The sequence below is a fragment of the Phaseolus vulgaris genome, chromosome 3 (assembly GCF_000499845.2).
Source record: "Phaseolus vulgaris cultivar G19833 chromosome 3, P. vulgaris v2.0, whole genome shotgun sequence".
Classification (NCBI taxonomy): domain Eukaryota; kingdom Viridiplantae; phylum Streptophyta; class Magnoliopsida; order Fabales; family Fabaceae; genus Phaseolus; species Phaseolus vulgaris.
In genome coordinates, this window is record NC_023757.2 from 41,099,906 (window position 1) to 41,110,575 (window position 10,670).

A 10,670-nucleotide genomic window follows, 5' to 3' on the forward strand; every position below is an offset into this window, starting at 1 on the left:
AGAAAAAATATTGTCAAAATTAACAATAGAATTAAATTTTATAAAAAATTAATGATTGCATACTATTTTATTATTCATTTTATCATAAACTTTTAAATAATGCAATAATGTGAAGCAACCAACTTAAAAATAAATAAATAATAAAATTTGTAATTAAACATTTAAGGTGATGTACATTTCAACTGTGATTGCACCGAATTTTAAATTACTTTTTTCAGTGTATTATGTCATTAAAAATCTCATGATAATTTTTGTTTTAATATTTCTATAACATTTTATTTTAATAATACTTTTTCTGAATTTATTAGAAGAAAAGTTACTTTTAAAATAATATTTTTTTTTGGTCAAAGCGTTAAATTTTATACTACATGAAGTAACTCCAATGAATAAGTTTTGTAAAACTTGGGTGTCATCATTATCCTGATCCTTTATTAATTTAGTATTAGATTTTTATTAGATAAACAGAAAAATAAAAAAGGCTGCTGGGTTGTTTTTGTTGGGCTGAAGCCCAAGTATGACAGCGTCCATCTGACGCATATGTGAAAGATCCAACGGTGTAAAACAAAAAAGAAGAAGATCTGATACACAAAGGAAAATAAAACCCTAGCTGGATAGGTTCAGTTTGGTGGCGAAGGAATATATTATATAGACACAGCGATCTGTACTTGTGTTTCCTCACTTGCTCTTCTCCGCCACTTCTCAAATCCCCTGTCTTCAATCCAAAGCCATGTCGGACGAAGAGCACCATTTTGAGTCCAAGGCTGACGCCGGAGCCTCCAAAACCTACCCTCAGCAAGCCGGTACAATTCGCAAGAACGGTTACATAGTCATCAAAGCCCGTCCCTGCAAGGTCAATTACATTTTTAAACCCTAATTTGTTTTTTTAGGGTTTCTTCCATCATTGCTTTGTTTCCGCTTCTTAGATCCACACTTACTACTGTTAATTTCTTTCCAATTCGTTCAAATCGCTGTTGATTTTATGTCCTGTGTTTGTCTTGTCAGTTTATTTATGTATATGGATGTTGATTTTTGTAGCTTATTTTAATTTTTTTATATCTATATTGTTATCAGGTTGTGGAAGTCTCTACTTCCAAAACCGGAAAGCACGGTCACGCTAAGTGTCATTTCGTTGGAATTGATATTTTCACTGCCAAGAAGCTTGAGGATATTGTGCCCTCATCTCACAACTGTGATGTATGCAATTGTGTCTTTTAATTTTAATTTTATTTTTTTATGGTTGTGGTAGATTAACCTAACCTAAACAATATTGTCCTAAGTTGTTGCAAATGTTTGTTGTTAGGTTCCTCATGTGAATCGTACTGATTACCAGCTAATTGATATATCTGAGGATGGATTTGTAAGTAGATTGTTCTGTTCAGTTTTTTCCTCTTTATTGTTAGTTGTAAATAGTATAATTAGTTTGCTTACGAAACCTGAACCTGAGTTTGCTACTAAACTATTGTAGGTGAGTCTGCTTACCGAAAATGGGAACACTAAGGATGACCTCAGGCTCCCCACTGATGACAGTCTGCTGACTCAGGTTGGTTCAATTTAAGAGAATTTTCCCCTTTTGGATTGACCAATACAAATTATTGTTTGTGGGGATTTTCTCTCGTTGTTTTCATTGTATTGATTTCTCTTTGCAGATAAAGGAAGGATTTGCGGACGGCAAGGACCTTGTTGTGTCTGTGATGTCTGCTATGGGTGAGGAACAGATTTGTGCTCTCAAGGATATTGGGCCGAAGAACTAGCTTTGTATGCTGGCAGTTTGTTGTTTCTATTTAAGCAAAAATATTTTTGTAAACTTTGGTTTGTTCAAGACCTGGCTTATAGATTCTAGTCAGACCAGTCTTAACAATGGTGTTTTTATGTTGTCCTGTGATTTTATTATAAACGAGGAGTATTGTGGTGGGAAAATATTTTTGGTACGATATGATGAGTTATTTTCATCCCCGGAAACTTGCATGATATAAATAGGGAATGATAAAGCAATTTCATTTGATTGAAAGGGGTTTGGTTTTGGAAGAAAATAGTTAAAACTTTTAAAACAAGAAGTTACAGATATCACCAAATTTAGTAAAATTCATGAGAAATTATCAATGTGCATTACTTAAAAGAAGCATGTTTTTCCACATTTTGAATTCGTTTGAAAGTTTTCTTGTGACATTGTTTAGACGAGTTTATTGGTGAACTGATTCTGCATCATTATTGAGTCTGTACCATTGCTCATTCTTGGCTGCATTATCCCTTCTATGTGTGATTTATATTGGTGATGATATTTTTTTTTCCTTGGTTGCAAGAAAAATATAAAATTATATTTGGCCAACTTACTCAGTAGCAAAAAGTTAAAAATAAAAAAATATTTCATGAACTATTGTTTTTCTTTATCATATCTTTGTTTTGCATTATTTTAATTTTTATTTAACCCATTTCATCATCTATGCCATTAATGTATAGCTATATATATATATATAATGTTCTTCCTATATTATATAAATATATTATTTTTAAAACTCAATTAATTATTATAATACAATTATGAAATTAGTGTTTTTTTTTATAAATTTAATATAATAATGATTTTAATAATTATTATACATTTTTTTATTATACGAAAAGTGGAATTGTGTATGTATGCTTGTGTTTTGTTATTATTATTATTTGTATGTTTTTTATGTATATAATTTATCAATGTTTTTGGTTTTCTTATGGTTGTGTTATTCAAGTGATTTTGTTTTTGTTTTTCATTTGTTGATTTGCAAAATTTAAAGAAATTGTTATTCATGGATGGATGTATAAAGATAATTTTATCTTGTCCTTATTTTTTTTATGTTACAAGTAATTAAGTATAGAAAGAGTTATATTATTATTGGGTAATGATAGATTGACAACCTAATTTTTTATACAATCACACTACAACTCCCAATATTATTATTTTAATATTTTTTTATATCATTTAATTACAATTTTATTTTTTATTATATATATTTATTTTTAAACCCAATATTATTATTTTAATATTTTTTCATATCATTTAATTACAATTTTATCTTTTATTATATATATTTATTTTTAAACCCAATATTATTATTTTAATATTTTTTCATATCATTTATATACAACTTCATTTTTCATTATTATTTTAATATAAGAATAACTATGTAATTTACTTAATTTTGGTTAATTTGTATTCTTTTATCTTTCAATTTAACCAAATAAAGCGATACAAATAACTTTTATTCTTTCTTTCTTATCTCCATCATTCAAATAATACATGCTTTTTAATTATAATTCATTTTTATTTTCATTTTCTATTAATTTATTTTCTGTTTTTATTTCCTCACTTGTTCAAATAGATTGTAATTGGTTATTGTTTTTAGATTTAGTGAAGTTAAATCGACACTAGCAGTTAATTAAAAATTTGAAAGCTAGTTCATAATTTATAATTAAAAGCTAGAAAACTAATTTGTTATTACAAATATTTAAAAATATAAAACAAAATAGTTTATAAATATGAAATGACACATAAATAAAATATTAATGTGATATATATTTTTTAGTGTTTGTAGTTTCAGTTTTCATTTTTTAAATTTTTATTTTTTATTAGTAGAACAATTAATTTAATTATACTTGTAGATTTAGTTATTGTATTTTTTTCGTTGTATGTTCTATTATTAATCTCATATCTTAAAATACTAAAAAACTGAAAAATAAAATAAAATAAATACACAATTTAGTATATGTTACATTTTTGTTAAGCTGATTAGTATAAAAGTTAAAATAAATGATATATTATAAAATATTTAATTAGTTTGTTTTTGAAGTTTAAAAATTTCCTCTATTCCTTATACTTAAAAAACTATTTGATGAGTGAATATTAGAATTAAATATACATTATAAATATATTTTTTATATTATCAATTATTTTATTTTTTTACATATTTACTGATATTTTATTTTATTACTTTTTAGTTTATTAATATATTACTATTATATAGTCTTTTTTATATGTAAATGTCATCTTCATCCAATTAATTATTTTATATTTTTTTTATTTTAATATAATATTATACATGCATTTTTATATTTATTTTATTTTCTTATCTTTTTAGTGATATGATTATCTCTATTTAAGATGTTTTTCAATTGTTATAAATATTTTTTAAAAATGGTTAAAACTCATCTTTCTAATTAACAAGACTTTCTTTCTGTTACTGTAACAGAAATCACTTTACCCGATTCTTCATGGATTCAAATTTGATTATCATTATTTTTTTTTAATGTTTGACTTATGCATCAACATTTATTTTCTTTAGAAACAAGTTTATTCCATGTGTCTTTTCATATATATTTTTTGGTTATCCTAAAAGCTATAACGGGTACAAATTTTACAATCTACAGACTAAGTAATATTTTATTTTAAGAGATGTGTTCTTTCATGAAACATTTTGACCCTTTTTTCATGAAAGTAACTTCTTCTAATAATTTTTCATCCTTTATTAATTATATTGTAATTCCTTTACTGTTTTTTATAATTTTCCTTTTTGATATTTTTGGTTGTTCATCAATCAAATGAGCATCTAAATGTGTAGCATTGATGGACTTGAAGTCTCATGGTTGAAGATTATTGAGTGTGTAAGAAATCATTATATTTGTCTCACTATTTCTCCCATTCAGAATTTTTACTCTCTAGACAACTCAATCTAAAATATAAAATCTCTATCAATCTAATTTTTCACTTTGAATCTCAATTCTATGAGAAATAGTACTAGTCATTAAATAATTGATATTTGCTTCGTGTTAGAAAAAATATATTATAATAAACAAATATTCCACACTCTATTATAAAAATAAACTTTCATTTCTTTAATATTATTAGTAAAATAACCAATATGCTCCTAGTTTTATTTATATTAAAATCATTAATAACAAGTTAAATAGTTTCAGTAATATATATTATAAATATTTATTTTTATATTAAAATAATATTTATTTACTTTAATAAATGATACTTTATTAAGATATTTAGAGATGCATGTTATTTATTAAAAATAAAATAAAACCATAGATCTTAGCGTTCCGCTGTTTTTTCTTTTTTCCCTCGGTGCTGTAGTGAGAGTGAGGAGGAGGAGGAGGAGGATGAGTTCTTCTCCGCATCGTTCTCGAGGCGACGGCGAGAAAAGACCGAGGGTTTTCGACTCTAACGCCAAGGCTATCTGTTGGTCCAAGGCTGATACTGTCCTTGGTCGTCACCCTGAGAGGTGGCGCAAAGACGCCGCCGGTAACATTGTCTGCAAACGTTTCTACAACTGCCTCGGCTGCCTCTGCTACGAGTACGATCACATCATTCCCTTTTCTAAAGGTTTCATTCTTTTTTTAACCCATTCACTTCTTCTGCGTCATTTCCATAGTCCATTCTTCTTCTATCAATATCATATTTCTTTAAGAGAATATTCTGGGAAGTGACCGAAGATAGAACTAAATTATAATGATAATGATAGTTTCAATTTTTTTTATGACAATTGGTAGAAAATTCCAGATAAAAAGAAGTTACTGGATGAGGATAAAAACCTGTGCTGTTTGTATTAGGTTTGCCCTCGAATGAACATACAATTGGACTGGCTATTTGGTAATTTGATAATTATCTATTTATCCTGTGATGTTGCGGTGTAGGTGGCGAGTCCACTGCAGATAATTGTCAAATACTTCAATCAAGAGTTAACAGACTCAAATCGGACAAATATAACATTGATTCAAATCAATTGAAAGACTACTCTTGTGAGGTTGATTTTACTGGTATGCCTGCTTCTTTGTTTGTCTATCTTTCTGTTTCACTCTTTCTTTATTCTCTTATTTTGCATTTTACTCGTCTGTTCTTCTTGTATGGGCCGGGAAGGGCTCTCCTTGCTACTCGTAGACACTGATGTTACTTAGGTTCTGGTCTTCGGCGCACAGGGGGTAACTTCAAAAAGATACTGGATGCCTAAGTGTACTCAATATTTGGTGGTTTAGGATAATAAATATTCTTGAATGCGTAACTTTGCCTTAATTTTGCCTTAGTTGGAGTCCATATTTATACAACCAAGTGCATATTTTTAGGATCCTTGGGATCTCGATACTGGACCTGGATTAGGATGAGTCATCGGAATAATCTCGTTAGGTAGTGTTCTGTACTGTGATTATGTAATTATGTGGTACAAAGGGATGCTCATTGGTTCCTAGGCATCGGTTTCGGCCATGTCACTTGTGGGGTATTCGGTCATAGATACCAACCGTGGTTATGTAATTATGTCGTACAAAGGGATGCTCATTGGTTCCTAAGCATCGGTTTCGGCCATGTCACTTGTGGGGTATTCGGTCATAGATACCAACCGTGGGTATGTAATTATGTGGTACAAAGGGATGCTCATTGGTTCCTAAGCATCGGTTTTCGGCCATGTCACTTGTGGGGTATTCGGTCATAGATACCAACCGTGGTTATGTAATTATGTCGTACAAAGGGATGCTCATTGGTTCCTAAGCATCGGTTTCGGCCATGTCACTTGTGGGGTATTCAGTCGTAGATACCAACGGTATACCATCTTTGGTGCTGGAGTTCCTTTATTCAGCTCTGTTCATGGAGGAACCGAATGATAGTATTATTTAGGGACTGAAAATCACAATTCCTATTTTCAAAATGAGTCCACCTTAGTAAAATTAGAACCTCCATCCTCTTCAACATACAACCCCAAATCCAAATTGTTGTAGGTAATAGTTATGATTCTTTCAATTGCTGGCTTTTTCAATTTATAGCTTGAATCATTGGGGAGCATCTGCATAATTTTTTTAACGTGTCTTGGTCGCTCGGATTGGAATTTGACTAAATGCTTTGCACACTTCAATTTCAGCAATAGACGCTTTTGCCTGCACTTCTTGTGCTCTACACATTATGAGTTATGGACCACTTCACCTTTGTTAAAAAGTAATGAAAACGATTAGCTGAAATTCTCTATTTGTGTCTTAGTTTCCTTTCATGTGTTTTATGTGAATTTCTTAGTTTAGTCAATGCTCCATTTTAATTGAATCCATTAAGAATGTATCGTTCTAGTTATTTTAAATTGTTCACCCTGATTGTGAAGATCTCCAAAATTAGTTGGCTACATTTTTAGATGGATCTTGAGTGAATTGATTGGCAACCACTATCCCTGAGTTAATATTATGATGGGTAGTTTATTCTCTCGTATCTATTTTTCTAACAAAATTGAGATACACACGTAGTGAGTTGATAGATGATAGACAAAATCTTGAACTTGTTTCAATTGGCTCATTTTACCAATGAGTTACAACAATTGGTTCGGTCAGAAAAAGGCCTTGCTATAGGGTATTAAGATGCTTGGGAGGTTGTGGATAAATGTTATACCCAATAAAATTGAGAATCATTTGTCTCCAAATGAGAGTGAGGCTTTGTTGAAGATAAAGAAGAAGGATCAACAAGCATTTACCGATATCTATCAAGGTTTTGATGACATCATGTTTGAGATGGTGTCTAATGCATTCACCTCCGAACAAGCTTGGGAGATTTTGAAAATCTCCTGTGGGGTGTGCCTACAAATTCTTCACGAAGAGTTTGAATCCTTGAGTATGAAGGAGTTTGAATCAATTTTGTATTTTAACGATAAGGTGATAATGATTGTGAATCAAATTAAGAGTTATGAAGAGAATGTGGAAGATGTTTGTGGTAGAGAAGATTCTTCATTCATTAACCATAAAATTTGATTTTGTGGTTTGTGCAGTTGAAGGGTCAAAGGATATAGAATTGATGATCATAGACCAATTGATGGGTTCACTTCAAGCTTTTGAATAAAGGTTCAAAAGAAGACATGATGAGTGTTTAGAACAAGTCCACAATGTCAAAGCTTCTTTGAAAGAAAATGGAGGAGAAAAAACCCAAAAAGGATGGTCTTGGAAGAGGATGTGGTTGTTGCCAAAGAAGAAGTGAAAGATGAGATTATGTCAATTTTGATAATAATGAAAGAAAACCCACTAGAGATCATGGAAGAGAAAAAAGGAAGAATAATTTTGGTAGAGAAAATGAAAGTAGATATGATAAATCTAATGTTGAATGTTATAACGCCATAAATGTGGTCAGTTTCTAGGGAGTGTAAAACCCATGTTGAATGTTATAATGATAATGATGGACCAAGTAATCATTTTGTAATTACAAGTGGGAGTTTGTGGAGCTTGAAGAAAAGGTGAAAAAGAATGTTTCCTTTGGTGATTCTTCCAAGATGCAAATCCAAGGGAAAGGTACAATTTTAATTTCCTTAAAAGATGGTACTCATAAATTAACCAAGGATGTCTATTATATCCCTAAACTAAGTGATATTTTGAGTTTGCCGCAACTTGTTGAGAAGGCATATTAAATTCTCATTAAAGAGAACTGTTTGTGGCCTAAAGATTAAAACTCTGCAATGTGTTTATGTCAAGTAATAGAGTGTTGTTCACTTTGAAACACGGTGTTGACATATGATGTTTGGTCTTGATCATTTTGAATTTTGGAGCACTCATGTCCTTAGGAGATGAGAGTACGGTAATGGGGATGTTTCGCATGAACCACCCTAATAAATTGTGTGAAACATGTCTTTACAGCTAACATGCAAAAAGAAGATTTCCTATAAAAGCTGAATTGAGAGCGAAAGAGCTTCTTCTACTTGTGCACTCCAATGTGTGCATCCTCTTTCATTTAGTAAAAAAGGTTTTGTTGCCCTTTGTTGATGTTTTTTTAATGGGAAAATTTGGGTATCTTTTTTTTGAAGAAAATGAGACATTTGTAATTTAAAAAAAAAACTCTTATAGAAAAGGAGAGTGGCTATAATTAAGGTTTTAAGATATGATAGAGGAGACAAATTGAACAATGGTCATAAGAACTCCACTGCAAAATGTGGTGTGAAAGAGAAAAAAGAGTATCATTCTTGATATGAGCAGAAGAATGTTGAAAAGCTAAATCTATGCCCAAGGAATTTTGAGCCAATGCTGTTTCATGTTCCGTTTATTTTGTCTAACCACTCTCCTACAAGGAATGTCAAAAACCAAACACCTCAAGAAGCATGGAAGATTCAAGCTTGATGATAATAGAAAAAACCAAGAGTTGACCATTTTAGAGTCTTTGGGAGCATGGCATGATAATAAAGTGTGACATGTGGTCATTGGCTATGATGTTAGTTCAAAAGATTACAAGTTTTATAATTCAATCAGAGACGTAGGATTTTATGAAGAAGCATGGAATTGGCAGAAAGAAAGAATTTATGATTTCTCTTCCTATTCTAAAAAAGTGATCAAGAAGTTGTAGTATGAAATGAGTTTTCCACTCCACCTCAAGCCAAGAAAAACGAGTAGCATTTAAGAGATATGATGAAATTGAATTTATTGTATGATTTGTTGTCTTTTTGTTAACAGTGAACCTCTAACCTTTGATGAAGCCATGGAAGACAAAAGGTGGAAAAAAGTCCCGAAAGAAATACAACATTGAGAAGGACACTTACGAGTTATCAAAACTTCCTAAAGGTCATGAAGCAATTAAAATTCAGTGGACATTCAAGTTTAAGAAAAGGATTGACGAGAAAAAGGTGGGGCTTGTTCATATGAAGACAAGACATTTTCATTTTCATGAAGTTCCTGAAGTTTATAGATTTTACAAGATTAAGAAAAAGACTTGGTATGCCGAAAATTTGTTAAGAATTTTCTAATTAAGGGGGAGGCTGAAGATGAAAGGGTGAGTTTACCTGAAAAGTCTGTAATAACTAAAAGATACTCTACTATAAAAAGAATAATCAATCCATTTTTTTCGTGTGCCAAATGCAATAAAATGTCCTCTTTTCTCTCTCTAGTTTTCTCTCTATTTTTCTAACAGATCAGAGGCCAGACCAATTATTGACATATTTATTAGAATTATATGTCTAATTAACAATTACTTATAGGTATGGAGTTGTACAAACAAATTGTATAGGGCACAAATTTCTGTGTAATCATGTTTCTTAGCTCAATATTCTACTTTTGATCAATTAGCAGATAAGGAGCTTGATATAATTGAGATGGCTGTTTATGGAGATGTTATGCGGCCTGGAAATCAGTGCCGTTGCAGAACTATTGCTGAGAAGCTTGGCAAATTCAAAGCAAAAGATGACAAAGATGCTTGTAAGTTGCCACAGGGATGAATCTTAGTTGCAGAAAGCATGTATACAATACACATGTATTGAAAACAGAAGCTCATGCCACTCCCTTAAGTTTTAGACAAAAAACAATTGTTTCACTTTATATTATATCATTTGGTCTTGGGTGAGGATTCACATCTACACGGGTTGTTATTGTTAAGCATAATTCTAGGCTACTGACTTCTTTAGAGGGAAAAAAGCTCTATTTAATAAGAAACTTGCATATATGTGTGTGATTATAGATTTGTTCGATTTTTAAAAAAATTTCTGATAAATGGTTGAGATTTTTTGCTTAATTAATTAAACTGGAGAAGACCTATTGTCCACTTCTTATTTTTGGTTCATGAACATGGTATCCCTGCTTTCGGCTCGATGGTGGAGATTTTTTAAGTCTCTGGTCATTTTTGAACTTTATTCACTATTTCACATATTAGTATTTTATTATATAAATATTTTAAATTTGATTAGATTTGTCAAATT

The 10,670-nt window shown here is 30.5% G+C and overlaps 2 protein-coding genes across 4 annotated transcripts; both read left to right on the plus strand.

The window, feature by feature from the left end:
• The first annotated feature begins 477 nt into the window (after positions 1-477).
• Positions 478-1,917, plus strand: LOC137807744 (eukaryotic translation initiation factor 5A-2-like). The gene is made up of 5 exons (XM_068608521.1): positions 478-850; positions 1,072-1,194; positions 1,301-1,357; positions 1,466-1,540; positions 1,647-1,917. The coding sequence occupies exons 1-5, from the start codon at positions 728-730 to the stop codon at positions 1,749-1,751; spliced, it is 483 nt and encodes a 160-aa protein (XP_068464622.1). The 5' UTR covers positions 478-727; the 3' UTR covers positions 1,752-1,917.
• A 3,118-nt stretch (positions 1,918-5,035) lies between these two features.
• Positions 5,036-10,429, plus strand: LOC137807745 (uncharacterized). 3 transcript variants are annotated; one of them, XR_011080597.1, is made up of 5 exons: positions 5,076-5,362; positions 5,674-5,796; positions 7,773-8,286; positions 9,436-9,605; positions 10,048-10,429. XR_011080597.1 is itself a non-coding variant. In XM_068608523.1 (3 exons), the coding sequence occupies exons 1-3, from the start codon at positions 5,140-5,142 to the stop codon at positions 10,191-10,193; spliced, it is 492 nt and encodes a 163-aa protein (XP_068464624.1). In that variant the 5' UTR covers positions 5,036-5,139; the 3' UTR covers positions 10,194-10,429. The 3 variants fall into 3 exon arrangements, 2 of the variants coding, with proteins under 2 accessions (XP_068464624.1, XP_068464623.1); XM_068608523.1 differs by lacking the exons at positions 7,773-8,286; positions 9,436-9,605 and having other exon boundaries at positions 5,036-5,362; XM_068608522.1 differs by lacking the exons at positions 7,773-8,286; positions 9,436-9,605 and having other exon boundaries at positions 5,075-5,362; positions 10,045-10,429.
• The last annotated feature ends 241 nt before the right edge of the window (positions 10,430-10,670 follow it).

Coding starts and splice junctions, on each gene's coding strand:
- LOC137807745 (XM_068608522.1), top strand. CDS start 5,140: ATGAGTTCTTCTCCGCATCGTTCTCGAGGCGACGGCGAGAAAAGACCG. Junction 5,363..5,673: donor CATCATTCCCTTTTCTAAAG/GTTTCATTCTTT, acceptor GTTGCGGTGTAG/GTGGCGAGTCCACTGCAGAT. Junction 5,797..10,044: donor TTGTGAGGTTGATTTTACTG/GTATGCCTGCTT, acceptor TTGATCAATTAG/CAGATAAGGAGCTTGATATA.
- LOC137807744 (XM_068608521.1), top strand. CDS start 728: ATGTCGGACGAAGAGCACCATTTTGAGTCCAAGGCTGACGCCGGAGCC. Junction 851..1,071: donor TCAAAGCCCGTCCCTGCAAG/GTCAATTACATT, acceptor TATTGTTATCAG/GTTGTGGAAGTCTCTACTTC. Junction 1,541..1,646: donor ATGACAGTCTGCTGACTCAG/GTTGGTTCAATT, acceptor TTCTCTTTGCAG/ATAAAGGAAGGATTTGCGGA.